This window comes from Vitis riparia, chromosome 3 (genome assembly GCF_004353265.1).
Source record: "Vitis riparia cultivar Riparia Gloire de Montpellier isolate 1030 chromosome 3, EGFV_Vit.rip_1.0, whole genome shotgun sequence".
In the NCBI taxonomy this organism is placed as follows: Eukaryota; Viridiplantae; Streptophyta; class Magnoliopsida; order Vitales; family Vitaceae; genus Vitis; species Vitis riparia.
In genome coordinates, this window is record NC_048433.1 from 2,892,246 (window position 1) to 2,911,872 (window position 19,627).

General features: G+C 36.3%; 2 protein-coding genes across 2 annotated transcripts; both read left to right on the top strand.

Annotated features, from left to right (window-relative positions):
- Nucleotides 1-1,128: 1,128 nt before the first annotated feature.
- On the top strand, nt 1,129-7,621 carry LOC117911315 (histone deacetylase 19). The gene is made up of 8 exons (XM_034825636.1): nt 1,129-1,233; nt 2,073-2,620; nt 3,152-3,592; nt 5,366-5,596; nt 6,383-6,453; nt 6,537-6,594; nt 7,016-7,087; nt 7,187-7,621. Exons 2-8 carry the CDS (start codon nt 2,093-2,095, stop codon nt 7,292-7,294), a joined length of 1,509 nt encoding a protein of 502 aa, XP_034681527.1. The 5' UTR covers nt 1,129-1,233; nt 2,073-2,092; the 3' UTR covers nt 7,295-7,621.
- A 2,983-nt stretch (nt 7,622-10,604) lies between these two features.
- LOC117910885 (probable cellulose synthase A catalytic subunit 5 [UDP-forming]) lies at nt 10,605-19,532 on the top strand. Its single transcript, XM_034825066.1, has 14 exons — nt 10,605-10,911; nt 10,995-11,190; nt 11,278-11,498; nt 11,594-11,696; nt 11,782-11,953; nt 12,472-12,738; nt 12,824-13,167; nt 13,559-13,698; nt 13,780-13,905; nt 13,996-14,208; nt 14,297-14,582; nt 16,864-17,060; nt 17,820-18,170; nt 18,265-19,532. Exons 1-14 carry the CDS (start codon nt 10,828-10,830, stop codon nt 18,847-18,849), a joined length of 3,285 nt encoding a protein of 1,094 aa, XP_034680957.1. The 5' UTR covers nt 10,605-10,827; the 3' UTR covers nt 18,850-19,532.
- Nucleotides 19,533-19,627: the final 95 nt, after the last annotated feature.

Genomic DNA, 19,627 nt, shown 5'->3' on the forward strand with positions numbered 1-19,627 from the left:
CACCAGTCCAGGGTAAATGATAAATCTACAATTCAACTAATTTAGTTTTTAAATTAGTGTTCGAAAATGTTTTTATTTAAAATACTTTTAATTAAAGTATTCTTTTAAAAGTTTTATTGGAAGAATCACCTATCAATTGATTTATCTTTTTCTTAAAAATAGTTTTAAAATTTTACTAACACCTAATATTTTTCAAAAACGTTTTTTATACTATAAGTGTTTTTATTAATTCATCCCAAATATTTATATAAATGAAATTACATTGGAATTAAAAAGGCCCAAGTGAAATAAGAAACAACCGGAAGAACTTCAATCCACTAATGAAAAAAAAAAAAAAAAACATGGTTTGTGGAAATTAGGAAGAGAGTATATGTATGCCTACATGAATTATGTCATCACATGGCTTAAAAATAGCTTAAATATATAGTAAATAGGTAAAATTAATATCTTTTATTGAACTAATAAGGTTATTGGACTATGATAGTCATAGGTCATTAACTCAAAATATTAGAATGCGTTCCAAGGTGATTTTAAAAAGTATTTTTAATTTTTTTAATATTTAAAAATAAAAAATTTTAAGTATTAAAAAACCTAAAAACACTTTCAAGAAGAAAAGCCAAAGTTTGATTAATATATAAATAATACATCATATATACATAATTTATATATTATGAAAATAAAAAATAATTATAAAATTATATATATATATATATATCATTAAAATAAAAAATAATTATTAAAAAAAAATTGAATGACTTGATCTAAATGCAAATCATCCACCTCAAACTTCTTCAAAAAAATAAAATAAGATGTCAAAAAATTGAAAATAATTATTTATACAATATATTTTAAAATAATTTTTTTATTTAAAAAAATTTAAAGATTTTTAATATTTTTAATTGCATTACATAACACTCTATTAAAAAAATCATTTTAAAATACATCAATTTTGTTTATAAAAATAGAAATTGGTTAAAAAAATAATAAAATAAAAATAGAAGGAACACTTTTCAGGGTTTTCACGCGGGCGCTTACTGGACCGCCACGGGTCATTAAAAACCGGCGGTTCAGCTCTTCGGCTCTAAGCCTCCAACTTCCGAATAAATAATGAATAATGAGCAGCTGATTTTGGAACCACAACCAGCTTCTGATATTTGATTCGCAGGCACGCAGAGCCGCGGTTCGGGTTTGGGGCCTTGGCGTAGTGTTGGAGTGGTCGGAGTGGCTTCTGAGGTTTGCTCTTGTATTACTTTCTCCTAGTTTTTTATTTTTATTTATTTATTTTTGTAAGAAGTTTGTATTGCTTATAGTTGTGTTCATATGTAATGTAATCGATCCCTTTTTTGGGTTTATTTTAAATTTGTTGATGTGGGTGAGTGTGTGTTGAAAATTTCTTTAATTTCTGTGTGTTTGTTGTTTACTTTCAATGCAGTAGCGATGTTCTTAAGCTTCAAATCTGTATGATTTTATTTTCATGTCATTCCTCCCCTTATGGTTTGTGTTGGATTACGGTGGGATCTGTTCACAAGGAAATTTCTCATTAGGGTTCTTCGAGAAAACGTTTGGAGCTAACATTTATATATATATACTAAAAAAAAAAAAAAGAACTTTGGGGAAGGAGTAGGGGTTGGTTTTGCCCTTTTTCTAGCCCAACTGCTCTCTCTTTCCCATCGTCCTAATTATGATACTTGCAGCATAGCTCAAACTCGGGGATGTTTCTTAAGTGCTTTTTCTGCTGAATTTTTTGTTCAATCTGTAAATGTCTCCGCCTTTGTTTTCAATGTTTAGATATGGGACTTCTATAGCGCATTTGGTATGTGGGAATCGGAATGGAAATAGGATGGGAATGAAGTTATCCCAGTGAGAGTGGGGTTTGGTTTCCAATCATTTTTTTATTCCATATTTCCTTTCTAAAAAACAATCCAATCACATCTATGAATGGGAATGGTATTCCAGCGTTCCAAACATGGCCCTGTCTAAATTTTTTTTGTAAATTCTTGGTCTTTTACTTTGTTTTAATGTTGGTCATTTCAGCATATAACCCAAACTTCTTTGTTTTGCTTTAACTTTAGGTGAAAAACATTATTGGCTGATGGATACCGGTGGCAATTCTCTTCCATCTGGAGCTGATGGGGTGAAGAGAAAAGTGTCATATTTCTATGATCCAGAGGTCGGAAATTACTACTATGGGCAGGGTCACCCTATGAAGCCGCATAGGATTAGAATGACACATGCTCTCCTAGCCCACTATGGATTGCTTCAACATATGCAGGTTCTGAAGCCGTTTCCTGCCAGAGATAGGGATCTTTGCCGGTTTCATGCAGATGATTACGTATCTTTTCTAAGGGGTATCACCCCTGAAACGCAGCAGGATCAGCTGAGGCAACTAAAGCGTTTTAATGTCGGTGAAGATTGCCCTGTATTTGATGGTCTCTACTCTTTCTGTCAAACTTATGCTGGTGGGTCAGTTGGTGGTGCGGTTAAGCTAAATCATGGTCTCTGTGATATTGCTGTTAACTGGGCTGGTGGACTGCACCATGCTAAGAAGTGTGAGGCTTCTGGATTTTGTTACGTGAATGATATTGTCCTGGCAATCTTGGAGCTTCTTAAACAACATGAGGTTTGTCAAATATTATACCCACTTCTCCTCTGTCATCTAGTTTTGCCATTGTCTTCGTAATATTAATATATCATCGGTGACTTTATGCTTCATGTAAGCATGTTCTGACTGAAATTATCTTCTTGCCTGAGACATTGTTCTTGAAGTCTTGGCCCTTCTTAAACAGCATAAGATTTGCCAAAGTTTTTGCATGTTATTGCTCTTTCCCACTGTCATCTACTATTGGCTTGCGTTTGGTTGTATCAACTTATCACTGATGTCTATATGCTTTGTGAGCATGTTCTGACTCAAACATCTTCTTTCCCTTAGACATTATGGTCCTCCAATACGAAAATAATTATGTATCATTCTCATACCGGCAGCAGCTTTGAACAGATCATAGACTGCTGCTTTTACCTATAAAAAAAAAAGACTAATTTAACAAATATATTTGTTTCCTATTACTTTATTCAGTTCTATTTGTCAGATTATTCTACCACTACCTAAGATAATACTTTCTTTTGTTAATTTTATTATTCTCTGCTTTTGCAGCGTGTTTTGTACGTGGATATCGATATCCATCATGGAGATGGTGTGGAGGAGGCTTTCTACACAACTGACAGGGTGATGACTGTTTCATTTCATAAATTTGGTGATTATTTTCCTGGTACAGGGGATATTCGTGATATTGGATTTGGGAAAGGAAAATATTACTCCCTTAACGTTCCATTAGATGATGGGATTGATGACGAGAGCTACCATTTCTTGTTCAAACCAATAATTGGGAAAGTGATGGAGGTTTTTAGGCCTGGTGCTGTGGTTCTTCAGTGTGGTGCTGACTCCTTATCTGGGGACAGGTTAGGATGCTTCAATCTTTCAATCAAAGGCCATGCAGAGTGCGTTCGGTATATGAGATCATTCAATGTGCCACTATTGCTACTGGGTGGTGGTGGTTATACCATCAGAAATGTTGCTCGTTGCTGGTGCTATGAGGTATAGTGTTTGAACCATCTGTAAGTTATGCTACATTTTTTAATTGTTTTTTTTCCCTTGATTATGCATGCCTCTGTGTAGTGTTTCAGCTGCTGCTTGTTTAGAAAGGGTAATTGAATGTGGAATTGAAAAGAATGGTTTGTGGGATGCACGTGTTTTGAGTAGTTAGGACTGCTAATCTATCTTCACTCATGGTGTTCACATGACAATACAGAGAGGCTCTTTTGTCATTTCTTGAAAGTAGAAGAATGGACTACTTAATGCCCTTAATTTTTTAGTAACATTGTGGGAACACCTGCTACAGTGAGAGTTAGTAATATATAGTGCATTTTTATCGCTGACAAGTTCGCATTTGACAACTTCAAAAATAAATAAAATAAAATATGGAGGGGTCTGACCTGATGAAATTACAGTTGTAATAGAATGAAAAAGGGCATTAGTTGGAACTGAAAGCAAAAATATATTTATATAAACAATACTGTTGGTGGAGTGATGGAAGTTGCAGGTTGAAAAACCCTGAAGGAGGAGGGATTCTTATTTAGTAAGTAGTAATTTTCAAGGAAGCATACATATATATTTTGATATAATTTTCCAGGAAGTATGAATGAGACTATTAAAACCACCAATTTGACTGTGAAGTTTTAGTTGTTAGAGATAATGCCAACAATACATATCAAGCTGACTTGGCCTAAAACCTTAACTCCCAACCTTACAGGCAGTTTGTGGCTAGCATGTGGGCTCAAATCAATAAATAGGTGAAAGACATAGCTGTGAGCTTTTGATTCATGACTTTTGGTGAATCCAGACATTGTTACCATTTGAGACTGTTACTTTGACCGAAAAGTGTCAAATTGGCACTCTTAACTGAGACATACTTAAAGAAATATAGAAATATGGGAGCAGAATCTGAAATGGTAGTTAGTGAGGTCAAGCATATGGTATATGCAAATGACATGAAGGGAGACTAAAGGTTACTTTCTAAAGTTGACAAGTTGTGGTAGAAGAAGTGATTCAACTTGTAGGTTGGCCATTCTAGCACTAGAAGAAAGACTTTAGGTCATTATGATATTCCTACTGAAAAGTGCAAAAGAACAGGACATGATGAATTGGTTTGATTGGATAGGTTGTCAGATAAGATAAAGAGTATGAAAATGCAAAGACTTGAAGAAATCTTATGGTGCCTTGCCTTCACGTGTTCTCTTAGTCACCTTAATTGTTGGAGTGGCCGGCTTATGTGTTTTCTTTTTTCAAATAGAGATCTGAATTTCAGAAGCTCATTTGGGGGAACAGAGTTTGTGTTTATTGACGATAAGTATAAGACTAAGTTTTGGAGAGACTTGGTCATTTAATCTGTCCAGAAGTTTGCTATTTTCACTTATTTTTGCACATTTTAGTTTCTTTAACAGTTGGCTAAACATCATCATATGTTTATTTTGGAAACTGTTGGTTTTTTCTTTGTACTGCTCATATTTTTATGTGCTCCTAGGATGCCAACTTTAGGCTACATTGCTTGTTGCAATGCTGATTTCTCCATCCCTCAAGCATGGAAGCATGGGTTTGAGCTTTCATTCAGCGACCTCGTGCCAAAATGCTGAAAGTTAGGTCCATAAAGTGAAATTATATCAATTGCCATTTTTGAGCATGTGGTTTGATTCCCATCTAAATCTCTTTGCAGCTTTTGTCAACTCCTCTTCTGACACCAGTATAATTTTTCTTTTGCATTCCCTCTTAACTGACTACTTGATTGCTAATCGGTGGTAACATGTGGGGCAGACGGGTGTTGCCCTTGGGATTGAAGTTGATGACAAGATGCCACAACATGAGTACTATGAGTACTTTGGTCCAGACTATGCTCTTCATGTTGCCCCTAGTAACATGGAAAATAAAAATTCACACCAGTTACTGGATGAAATAAGGGCTAAGCTTCTTGATAATCTGTCAAAACTTCGACATGCACCCAGCGTCCAGTTTCAAGAGAGACCCCCAGATACTGAGCTTCCAGAGGTGTGTTTCTACCGCTATCATTTTGTTAATATGTATTCATTCCTCTTGCAATCTTCCAGTCCTCAATTTCATTTCAACAAATATAAAAAATATTTTTTTTTATATTGTAGAATTTGAGATGATGATTTTGTTTTAATTTGTTATAGTATTATGATACTAATCCTCTCAAAATTCCCCCCCATGAGTGGATGAGTCTCCACATTCTTCTTAATGAGACTTCTGGCATATTTAATACAGCTTTACAGCCAAAAAAAAATTTCTGTTTTTGATTTCTTAGGAACCTGCAACTCCTGATTCCAATTCAATCTTAAACAAATATTTTTTTTATAGGAATTTCTTTTTTTTTTTTTTCTTTTTTGTCCTGATTGGGACCATTCAATGTTAAACATATATGATGCATATTTACCAATGCAAAACAATTTCGATGCTCTGGAACTAAAGGCGCTCATGCATAGTACCTAATGTGAGAGATGGACAGTTGATCTGTTCTATTATTCAAGGAACTAATGGGTGTTGTATTCAACTTGGGAAACCAGATCATCGGCCATTCACTTGATTCTGACAATGTATATTTTCTTAAATTCAAGCTTGAATGATTATTTCTTCTCTATCCTTGTTTTGTAACGTAATATCAACATTACCTTTAGTTATTCCACATGATTTATTTACATGTTTGCTAGTTCTTGTTGATCCAATTTTAAGTTCTGATGCACATTTCATATTTGGAACTTAATAATATACTTGTGACTTAGTTGTTTGTTTTCTAATACTAGTTGATATGTTCAGGCAGATGAAGACCACGATGATGGAGATGAGAGATGGGATCCAGAGTCCGACATGGAAGTTGATGAAGAGCAGTATTTTGTTTCTCCCCTCAATTATCTTTCTCATAGTCCTGTACCTTTAAATTTGTGTTTCACTTGCTTACCTTTCTTTGCAGTAAGCCTCTACCAAGCAGAGTAAAGAGAGAAATTGTGGAACCTGAGGCTAAAGATTCGGTATGCCCTGTTTCATATTTGTTTAATAGGGACTAGAATATGTCTCATCGTCTTATCTTCTTCAAGTTTTTACTTAAGGAGACGATTTATATCAACACATTTTTAGTTAAATCACCTTTATCTCTAAATCAATAACCAATCCATCACTATAATTAAGGCCTTCACTGCTACTGCTTCTCATGCTGCTGCTTCAGCCACCAATTTTATCAGTGATCATATCGATAACATTGAATAGTCATGAACATATCTTCAGATGGGTGGCATAGATAAGACCACAATGCTTATATCAACTACGTGTTAAAAGAAGTTCTAGCTTTTTCCAACACCTTGCGCTCTCTATGCAAAAGTTTATCTTGAACATCACCTGTAATAATGTCCTTCCCTCATCAATTTCTTTACTTTCATTAATTCTGGCCTCCAGGACGACAAGAAAGGAGTTGCAGAGCACTCTAGAGGCTTTGATACAGCTGCGGAGGAGACTGCTTGCTCAAAGGTAAAGCGATATAAATAAATATATATATATATATATACATACAATAGACAACCTTCTTCCTTCATAACTAATAGTTCTTGTTTGAATTGGTGTGTTCAGGCTTCAGATGTGTGTCCTATGCCAATAGATGAACCAAATGTGAAAGTTGAACAAGAGAACTTGAACAAGCCATTTGATCAGCCTGTCCAGATGTACCCAAAGCCATGAACAACTCTACTGCATGAATGGAAACTGTATGTTATTAGCTTTTTTTAATTGTAAAATTTATCCACTTCATTAACCTCACTCCAGACCCTTGTATGGATGAAGTAGAAACCCAAAAATTTGGTGTCTTAAAGTGCTGTGCAGAGTTGAAATTATGTATTTATTGGGACTTAGAACAGTTGAAAATTACTAGAGAATGGGTCATTCATATAGTTCAATGGAGCTTTTGGCTTCAACTGGGCTCATTCCCAACGCCCAATAGATGTTGATTACTTGATATTGTAAAACAACTTCATTTCACTTGTGACTAAGGCCTTATATTCCTCATCATTTCTGTTGTGTATTTTGGTGAAGTTCTCAAGGTCAAACAACTCAATGTCGGTGGCGAGAAATTGAATCAAATGACAAATGAGATGGGTCCCAGCCAAGCGATGCTGGGCATCTTAATCATTGTAGCTGAGTCCCTTTCTCTCTCCCCTTCACTACCCAGAAGAAATCAAAGATTTTTGCTCCACCCCATTGGAAAAAGCTTTCCACTATGGTACGGTGGGCAGTCAGCATCAGTGTTAAGTGAGAGATCAATCATTCTCTCCCAAAGATAAAGAAATAATTAATACATGAATAACCGCAGATTGATGGTATGATTCTTAGCTACGTGACTGGATTTTGTATATATTTTTAAGTAACACTCTGAAATAAATATTTTTTTAGGTCTATTGTGTTAAAATATAGAGATTGGGGTGGAAAGCCAATATCTGAAACGATCAAAACGTGAATACTTGCGTGCCTTGGACCAACCAACAAAGGAGATGGTGAATACCCATTACTTTTTAGATGCTGACATGAGGGCATTCTGGCCCCATTTGGAGGGGTGGCTTGCGGCCTCTGCTTTTGTCTTTTATAGTACCATACCAAGCTTTTCTTTTTCATAATTTATATTCTGGAAAAAGTATGAAAAATTAAAAGGAAATGAAAGAAAGAGGGGAGGGAGTGTTTTTCTCTTACTGCAGATCCCTAGTCTCAAGCAAGGAATATAAGGATGGAAGGAAACATCCAGGGAGAGAGCTTTGTGGTTAAGGGAAAATGATGGGGAAAAGATGAAGAGAGGAGGAGTCTGTCAGAAGACAAACTCATCTCATCTCTGTTCTCCCATGTGATTTCTTCTATGTGTTTGATTGTAGGTTTCAAGTATTCCCTCTTCATGGGCTTATCCTCCACTCCTAAATCCCAACGGCCAAACAATAATAATAAAAAAAAAGAAGAAAAAAATGACTAATCAGACTGTAAGTCCATTTTCTCGTGTGTTTGATCATGAATTGCATGGTTTGACTACGATATTAAAGGGCTACTTTCAGTTCCTATCAATGATAAAATATTATATATGTAGCATAGTCTTATTACTTTATATTTTTACTACATTTAGAAGTATTTTTTTCTAAGGTCCATCGAGCCATTCGATGTGTTCAAATGTCATATCGTAGGTATTTATATCGACTTTGATCTTATTTATTTATATATTTATTTTTTTAATTCAAATTTTATCATATATATAAACAATTCATATGACGTGCATGTCGATATATCACATCATTTTTCGTGTTCTAAAATAGTCTAATAGAAGGAAGAGGAAGAGTTGATGGGAGAGGATATGAGGTTAGGGAAATTGATCAAAAATTTTCTGAACCAGACATCTGAGATATCTAGGGTGAGCGTGATAGGATTGGATATGTAGGAAGGAGGAGAAACCAAAGCGGGGCCATGACAGATAAGTGGCGAGGGGCAATAGGCAGCTGTCTCTTCCTCCTCCTCTATACATATTTACTTTCCCTGTTGGTTCCTGTGTGGCGTGCGTGTATCTCTCCCTCCCTCTCTCTCTCTCTCCCTCTCTCTCTCTCTCTCTCTCTCTCTAGTCAGTATTACGAAATTAATTATGAATTATGTAACGTTGAATAACACAAAAGGGATCTTAATGTAAAGCAAAGGTGGGATGGCCCCTTGTCGAAGCTTTTTCAAAAGATTTTTCCAAATATTTTGGTTGGTGTGAGTTGGGTGAAGAGGATTTAAGTAGTAGTTATGTGAAGGAGACCCACTTCGCCTTGAGCCACATAAAATTTCATGTGCCCTAGTGTCGGTGCTTCCTATGTTTCTGCTTTCTTTTGATCATAGTGTTACCTTATGCAATGCTACTTAAGCCTCAAATAAACCTCTCTCTTCCAAAAATAAATAAATGAAAACCCAAATAATTGAACGATGATACAAACAAATTCTAGAAAAAATCTCGATCGGAGGGAAATATCAGCATCGTAAGACATTTTAAAAAAAAAAATCTTGAAAATTAACTATTAAAAATATAAAATTTTATTTGATTAAAAAGATGAAATAATCTCAAATTTATAAATTGATTTTAAAAAATAACTTATTTTTTTATATATATATAAAATGTTACTTTTTAATAACAAAAAACCCTTATTAAAATTTGTTATTTTTTAAGTTTAAACACGAGAAGAATTGAGTTCTATTTGGGAATTGTATTTTAGAACAAATAACACAAAAAACATATTTGATAGTTGAAAATTGTTTTATGTTTTTTAATTTTAAGAATAAAAAATAATACGTTTTCAAATAACATATTTTAATCGTTTTATATTGTTTTTATTTATTTTCTTATGATTGTTTTAAGAAAATAATTATATAAACATGTAAAAGAATAAAAAAATAAAATATTATATATAAAAAATTATTTTAAAAATAAATTAAAAATATTTTAGATTTTCAAATAAATTTTTGTTATATAAAATAAAAAAATAGTTTTTAAAAATTATTTTTTAAAATTAATTTCAAAAACAATTATCAAACAAACCTTGATTTATGAATTGAGATTATTTTAATCAAATAATTCTAAATTTATTATATATTTTTTAAATTTTAATATAAATAAAAAATAATATGATAAATTTGATAATCTGAAGCTGAAATGGATGATGTATAACGATACTACATAAATATTTTTTTTTTTTTTCTATAGTTGGCTATAAATGGGAAATTAGTTGGAGGGAACCTTTCAAGAAACATTTAAATTGTATTTAATGAGAGAATTATTTTTAAAAAAATTAGTTGGGTTTCTATCTCTCTCCTCTTCAGCTGACTGACTGTGGTGGTAACTGCCAAACTGGCAAGTTGAAGTTTGTGACCTAAGCAGTGTTTAGGATGTAATTAGGAAGGATGAAAGAAAGAGAGTGAAAAAAAAGGGTGAATAGTGAGGGATTTGGCGCATTAGTAGTGTCGGCGGAGATGTTGATAAAGGTAGAGAGAGGAGAAAGGAGGTCCATAAGAAAGGTGGAACCGTGGGAGAAGAAGATGAAGATGATGAGAGGCATCACACCATGTGGGTAATGTAGTTTCGAGGTCTGGTGGGTGTTTCTCTTCTGGGTTTTCTCTGTCTTTAGACATCGGAAACGGGTATAGTTGGGTTTTAGATTTTTGGGTTTGAAGCGGACTGATTTACTCTCCACCAGATCTCCACCTCCTACTCAGTAATGGAGGCCAGTGCTGGTTTAGTGGCTGGTTCTCACAACCGGAACGAGCTTGTGGTCATCCGTCGTGAGGGAGAAGCTGCCGGTGTATGGGTTTTTCCTTTTTTTTTTTTTTTTGGGAATTTGTTCTCCGATTTCAGTGACTAATTTTCTTTTAATGGGTGTTGCAGCGGAAGCCATTGGCGAATCTAAGTGGGCAAACATGCCAGATTTGTGGGGATGATGTTGGACTTACTGCGGGGGGAGAGTTGTTTGTGGCCTGCAATGAGTGCGCATTTCCGATTTGCAGGACTTGTTATGAGTACGAGCGCAGCGAAGGAAACCAGGTCTGCCCTCAGTGCAAGACTCGCTTCAAACGTCTCAAGGGTATCTTTTTTTTCTTCTTCATTCTTTTTTCTTCTTTAGCTAATGATTTCTTGAAAACCCACAAATCTAATTGGAGGTGAACCGTAGGATGTGCTAGAGTTGAAGGCGATGAAGAAGAAGATGATGTTGATGACTTGGAGAATGAGTTCAATTTCGTGGGGAGAAGGAGGGATACCCAAGATATGCAGTACATTGCAGAGGGCATGCTTCAGGGCCACATGACTTATGGCCGTGCTGGGGATGCTGACATGCTTCCTCAAGTTGTCAACACCATGCCTTCGGTTCCTCTGCTAACCAACGGCCAAATGGTACCTCATCATATCATATGCTCCTCTTCTTTTTAAGTGATATCATAAAATTGGCCTCCCTGCTCACTCACTCCTCCTGATTGGGTTTGTTGCAGGTTGATGATATTCCTCCTGAGCACCATGCTTTGGTCCCTTCTTTTCTTGGTGGCGGAGGCAAAAGAATCCACCCTCTTCCTTTCTCCGACCCAGCCTTCCCTGGTAACTCTTTTTGTTACACCCTTCTTCCCCTTTAAATTCGAGCACCCATAAGCATTTGGGTTTTTTTTTTTTTTTTTAATTGCAGTACAACCTAGGTCCATGGATCCTTCCAAGGACTTGGCTGCTTATGGCTATGGAAGTGTGGCTTGGAAGGAGAGGATGGAAAATTGGAAGCAGAAGCAAGAGAAGCTACAGGTGATGAACGAAAATGGTGGGAAAGATTGGGACAACGATGGGGATGGGCCAGATCTACCCCTGTAAGTACTTGAGAAACTTCAGCTGTCTGATAAATTTTGGGCACAGCTTCTTTTCTGCATTTTGTTGCTCAGCTAGGATATTGCAAATTATGCTGTATGTATTATCATGTTTCGACATAGTCATTCTTATAAGTCGAAGTACTCCAACTCTGTTGATTGTATGATGACCACTGGACTAATTTGTCACTTGTTAGTAAATTGGTTGTAAAGCTTGATCAGTGTTATCAAATCTCTATGCCCAACAACAATTCATGCTGCTGACCTAAGGCTGCTTGTTATGGGACAAGTTCATTAAGCCATTCTCATAATTTTTTAGCACAAACTTTGCATGTTAATATGATAGAAATCTATATTGAGTTGATTGTATAGTGAGCAAGGAATGTCAGACTACACTAGTTGATGGCAATTACCAGATTTCTCACTCTCCTTTGCATTTTATTTCATTCCCTATAGCATTAATTTGAAGAATGAAAATCGGCTTTACACTAAAAATCGGTGCTCCGTGTATGTATGATCAGGATGGATGAGGCAAGGCAACCATTATCAAGGAAGCTACCTGTTCCATCAAGCCAAATTAATCCATATCGAATGATAATTATAATCCGGCTTGTAGTTCTCGGGTTCTTCTTCCATTATCGGGTCATGCATCCTGTAAATGATGCTTATGCACTGTGGCTTGTATCTGTGATCTGTGAGATTTGGTTTGCCATTTCGTGGATTCTTGATCAGTTTCCAAAATGGCTCCCAATTGACAGGGAAACTTATCTAGACAGGCTGTCATTGAGGTCAGTGTTTAGCCTACTTCAGTTTCTGTGCATTAATTTCCTGGTGGGTAAATCTGTGTTTAATATCTAATAATGGTATACTCAGGTATGATAAGGAAGGTCAACCTTCTCAACTTTCTTCAGTTGATATATTTGTCAGTACTGTGGATCCTTTAAAAGAGCCGCCTTTGGTTACTGCAAACACGGTGTTGTCCATTCTGGCTGTGGACTACCCAGTTGACAAGGTTTCCTGTTATGTTTCTGATGATGGTGCTGCCATGTTGACATTTGAAGCCTTGTCTGAAACATCTGAATTTGCGAGAAAGTGGGTGCCTTTCTGCAAGAAATTCAACATTGAGCCACGTGCACCAGAGTTTTATTTTGCTCAGAAGATAGATTATCTTCAGGATAAGGTTTTAACTTCATTTGTTAAGGACCGAAGGGCTATGAAGAGAGAGTATAAACTCCATATCCCACCAAGGTTTTTACTTGGATGCTGATAGGTGTTCTTTTCTCTTTTTTGGCCTGAATCTGAATTTGACCAATTGCTGAATTTATAGCCATCTTCAACAACTCTGCTTAATCTCATGAAACTTCAACTAATTTCTCAAGTTATTATTCTTGATGTTCAGTATGACCAAACAGATAGTAACAAAATGACCAATTTATTAATCATTTTGGATAGGGTCCTATCAACCCCATATTATTTAGGGTAGCTTTTCTAAATCAATTTGGTTGACTCTAGACTGGCTCGTGAATTGTGATACAGTGTGTACCATCTACACTCATTTTGGCTGTCTTCGTGGCTTACACTGTAAATCTCTTTTGCATTGTCTTTTACAGAGAGAGTATGAGGAATTTAAAGTTCGGATTAATGCCTTGGTTGCCAAAGCTCAAAAGGTCCCAGAAGAAGGGTGGACAATGCAGGATGGGACACCTTGGCCGGGAAATAATGTCCGAGATCACCCCGGAATGATTCAGGTATATATTTCTGAGAGTTATTTATGAGATGTCCTGATCTGATCATTCTTATTCTAAGCATTCTTTTGGGATTTTCTCTAGGTTTTTCTAGGTCAAAGTGGGGGGCATGACACAGAAGGAAATGAATTACCACGCTTAGTCTATGTGTCCAGAGAAAAGAGACCTGGATTTAATCACCACAAGAAGGCTGGTGCCATGAATGCTCTGGTATGTAGCTTGGTAAAATCACATCTATTCTAGGTGTCCTGATAAAGATGTCTGAATTTTATGTCCTGGTGGGCTTATTCTTTAAAACAGGTCCGAGTCTCTGCTGTTCTTACAAATGCACCTTATCTATTGAATTTGGATTGTGATCACTACTTCAACAACAGCAAGGCTCTCAAGGAGGCAATGTGTTTCATGATGGATCCACTGCTGGGAAAGAAAGTGTGCTATGTTCAGTTCCCACAGAGGTTTGATGGGATTGATAGGCATGATCGATATGCTAACCGGAACATTGTATTCTTTGATGTAAGCCTGCAGTTCTCCATATCTTGATGCTAGTTTTGATAGTTTAGAGCTTTAACATCGATTGACTTGGTCATTTTATATGCACTAGATCAACATGAAAGGCTTGGACGGAATTCAAGGACCCATTTATGTGGGTACTGGGTGTGTCTTTAGAAGACAGGCATTCTATGGTAATGATGCTCCAAAAACAAAGAAGCCTCCAACAAGGACCTGTAACTGCTGGCCAAACTGGTGCTGTTGTGGATGCTGTTTCTCTGGAAAGAAGAAAAAGAAAACCACAAAGTCCAAGTCTGAGAAGAAGCAGAAGAAGTTTAGGAGATTGGATTCTGGAGCACCTGTATTTGCTTTAGAGGGCATTGAGGAGGGCATTGAAGGTAAAAACTATCCTTTTAAATGATTTTGTTATCTTTTTAAGGTCTTTTTTTGAGCTTTGTTAAGGAAAAATGACCTAATTCCTGAAATAGGCTTAGTTTTGTTAAACACAATGGATACTAATTGGATGGCTTCCTGATGGATACATGGTAAGCTGATAAAGAATCTTCATATGGCCTGGTTGGTGATTGCCTAGTTTAAATCTTTCATGAGTTTCCCAGTGATAATTCACTTTTATATTTAATTCTGGGGACAACTCAATGCTTTATTAGAGAGTGTATTCAGGTAAAATTTTAAGAATAAACACTTTTAATGGCAATTATAGTTTGGTTGAGGTCTTAGGCCAGTTACCTTACAAAGAAGCTAAGGAGTTTGTGCTTAGGAGGTTGAAGAGAAATATTTATAAGAAATTATTATATCGATGCAATTGGTTTTCCATATCCTATTGGAGACTCTTCTATTTTCATTGTAACCATTGCAATTAGAAAAGAATTGTGTATGTGTTTTTATTTTTATTTTTTCTGTTTTTTTTTTGCTCATAAGACAACCCTTGAATTTCATTTTATAGACGAAGTCCTGAGGCAAATATCACATGCCGTGATTGGTAGTTTCAAGAATTATAAATAAAGTAATTCTAGGGAATTTATGCTTCCAGTGAGCCATGGCCATTGAAGTCCTGCTCCCTTAGATGCTTTTGAAACATACCCCAAGCTACAACCAATATTAGAATGTTCACCAAAAGCTTTAAGACAAAGGCTGAAAGAGGGGACACTCCCATATGACCTCTCTCTTCATTTGATACATCTATATAGCTATTTTATCAAGCTAAGCATCTACCGAATCTATAACACAATTTATCTCCAAATTTAATGTAATTTCAGGCTGTGTGCTGGTCAAAGTTCAACCCCTCTAACAAATAATATTGGCTGCATATGGAGCCACATTTGGGGCCTCACAAATATGTCAGGCATGTTTTGATTAGCAAAGTGTAGATGTATGTAGAATATGTCAGGTTCATGGTTTGCAAACAATAGTGGCCTCTTAATAGCCTTGCTCTAGCCTATGGCCTTAGAGGAGATTTATAAACAATCGTTTGATATGTTACTTTTCCTAGTTTCAGGATCTTAGTTGGGGACCTTCTATTTGGGGTTCTACTTCCACTCTGGAACCTTATTCCATCCTTTCTGTACTGTTTATTGACTGAGGAAAACTTATATATAAGAGAGACAAGTGCTAATTCCTAGGACAACCTGGTTAATAAATTATGAAAGGAAACTATACAAAATCGGGAAAGGTAAAATACCAAGTAGGAAAAAAAACTAAAACATAATCAAAGTCAAAATATGCTCCCTTAATTAGGCATGCAATCTGGTAGAATCAGACTCTAAATCAGGCAGTTTACATCAACTTCTTCAGACTGATCATGCTTTTTTACCATGGTGTGTTAAATTCAGGAGCAGTTCCATGATTTCATCACTCTACTAATGGAAATTCCATTGCATTTCAGTAGTTAATCCTAGAATTTGGCTTTGCCTCTTAAAGAGGAGAAAGTATTCATTTACCTTCTTTGTACTACATCAACATGCTGATATGGTACAACAAAGGTATAGCATGCTTTCTCCTTAAATAGTAAGTCTTAAGTACAATGTTGTAAGGATTGTTTCATGCTTTTTTACATGGTTTATTAGAAGGCAATTTTTCTTGTGCATATTGTAAACAAATAAAATATCAATTAAAATAAGAAAATATGTTATATAATTCTAAAGGCACATCTAAACCTAGAGAATTCCTTTCAATGATGGAGCTGGAGCCATTTCTTCAATCAAATGGTCGGCCATTATGTTGTTTCTTACTGACTCAACTGATGAACTTTTTACTATCCCCTGATCTTTCTTTTGTCATGTAGTTCCTTCAACTTAATCAAATAACTCCTTTTAGTTGTGCAATGACTGGTGTAGTTATATTTGACCTGACCACCTTAGCTACCCATATGTAGAAACATGTATGCACTCCAAACCTGATATTTTTTTTCAGATTTGCTACTCCAGAACTCACTCCATGCTTACCACTGCTATCAGTATCGTAGCATTATTTTACTCAGGAAATTTTTTGGTCTTGAGTATATATTTAACTGTGGAGAATGCCAATTCGACCATCCTGTTTTAGTAGCATGAATTTTCAAAAAAACCATGATTACTTCAATTTGTTGTTATCACATATTCCTCTTTGCATAATACATTCTATTTGCCTCACTTCTAATTTTATTATTTAACTGTCATATAGGGATTGAGAGTGAGAAGTCAACTATGTTGTCTGAGACGAAATTGGAGAAGAAGTTTGGGCAGTCTCCTGTGTTTGTTGCATCAACTCTTCTTGAGGATGGTGGAACACTGAAAATTGCGAGTCCTGCATCTCTATTAAAGGAAGCTATCCATGTGATTAGCTGTGGTTATGAAGATAAAACGGACTGGGGAAAAGAGGTAACTATGGATATGGCTTGTTTTGCCCCCAAGACATTTCATATTGGGGATTCTATTTGGTTATTATTTAGTACTGGTGAATTTTATTAAGAAGAAAGAGTCAGAAAGGGGGCTTAGGATCTAATAAACCCTCAAATTGCTATGAGAAAGTAATGATAGACAGAAATAAAAGGAACAAACGTAGACATTGGAACGAATGTGCCCAATCACTATGCAGTGTTCTATGAATTGCTCAAAATAATAAAGCAGCAAGATCCACCAAACCAAGGTTCTTGGCTTTATTCATGGTCATGAAAGCATACTATGTTTCTCCCCCTTAAAAATCTTGTATTTCTCTTTTTAAATTTCCCATCAATGGGAAAAGGACTGAGTTTCCAAATCATGGTGCCTTTAAGACCAAAAGCCTTGATGTGTTTACTCAAATGATTAATCAACAAAGCTGAAAACACCCATGAAAGGTATATAGAGGTAGGGCCCTCTGTATTTTTTGTTTTTTTGGGTCTTTTTTTTCTCTAAAGCACATAGTGCAATAAATAAGGAAAAGACAAACACCCATCACTAAGCTGCAGAATCATATTAGTCTCCTTTAATGGGGTTTGCCCTAGCAAGGGAGGGAGGGAACTTTTGTGCTTAGCCTCCTGCAATTAGATTCTTGCCATTTTTTCTAGGTTTTGCATTGCTCCCTGTAAGTTTACTGGCTATCTATTTGATCCTGTTTTTCTAGAAATTTCAAAACTAACTTCATTGCCTTTTATTCAGGTGGGTTGGATCTATGGATCTGTTACAGAAGATATCTTGACAGGTTTTAAAATGCATTGCCATGGATGGCGATCCATATACTGCATCCCTGACAGGCCAGCTTTTAAAGGGTCCGCACCCATCAATCTTTCTGATCGTCTGCACCAGGTGCTTCGATGGGCCCTTGGTTCCGTTGAAATTTTCTTGAGCAGGCACTGTCCCCTCTGGTATGGGTATGGTGGCGGTCTGAAATGGTTAGAACGTCTTTCTTACATCAACGCAACTGTATATCCATGGACATCAATTCCATTGGTCGCTTATTGTACCTTACCTGCTGTTTGCTTGCTCACAGGCAAATTCATCACTCCAGAGGTATGAGAATCTAGGCAACTGATTTTTTTCAGAATGCCTCCTTAACTTTATGATACACTTATCCTGACCTTTTCCAAACTTTTTCCTATTGCAGCTAAGCAATGTTGCGAGTTTGTGGTTTTTATCCCTTTTTATCTGTATTTTTGCGACTAGCATCCTGGAAATGAGATGGAGTGGTGTTGGAATTGATGATTGGTGGAGAAATGAGCAGTTTTGGGTCATTGGAGGTGTTTCAGCCCATCTTTTTGCTGTCTTCCAGGGGCTTCTTAAGGTGTTAGCTGGTATTGACACAGATTTCACTGTGACTTCAAAAGCTGGGGATGATGAGGATTTCTCTGAGTTGTATGCATTCAAGTGGACAACATTGCTAATTCCACCTACCACACTTCTGATAATTAACCTGATTGGGGTGGTTGCTGGTGTTTCAAATGCAATTAATAATGGGTATGAGTCCTGGGGACCTCTGTTTGGTAAGCTCTTCTTTGCCTTCTGGGTGATTGTCCATCTCTATCCTTTCCTCAAGGGTCTACTAGGACGGCAGAACAGGACACCCACCATCATCATTGTCTGGTCCATTCTTCTTGCTTCAATCTTCTCCCTTTTGTGGGTCAGGGTTGATCCTTTCTTAGCCAAGTCAGATGGCCCTGTGCTGGAGGAATGCGGGTTAGACTGTCATTAGAACTGTGTTTATTCAGACTTTGGATGCTCATGGTTCAGAATGCTGCGATGCTTTTGGGGGTTTTATTATCAGATATGTTTCAGTCACCACACCTCAGATGACCACGGATGGATTTTCACAAGAGGAAGCTTTTAGAATCTGCATATAAAAGATGTGTGGCATTGTGTTGGCTTTTTTCCTTTTTATCCACTTCAAGTTTGTCTTGCAAATCACCTCTTCAAAGAGGAGGGCATCTGGGACTTGCTACACTGTAAGTTATTGTTTGTGGCAGTCGTCCTCCTAAATTCTTTATTATTTGGACAAAACTGGAGAGTAATGATCCTCAAGCTCATTAGTCATTGCCCCTTACCAATGGGATTAGTCCTACCCTCTTTCAAACGTTCATGTTGATACTGATGCACAGATGACCGGCAACATGTGATCTATTTTAGGTAAGTAGTTAAATGCTGTCATATACGAGGGATAGGAGAAGAAACAATCTGGATGGTATTACAGTTGGATGGTGTAAGAGGTCAATGTCCCTTTAGTTTTTGTGTTGGTAATAAGTTTCCCACTGTGTTAAAAACTACTATATTGTATGTCAAAAGGTGGTGGCATCTGTGTTGTTTTAAGTTGAGCCTCTGGAAGTGAATAAAACTGTAAAGGCCCACAAAATTCAATTGGTCTTTTTCTCTTACAAGGCACACGCATGATCATGTTGCTTGTTGGTTATTGTTAATTGGCAGTCCAGTATTTGGAAAATGCATCATGTTTAAGGATGAATCTGAGTTTGGCATCA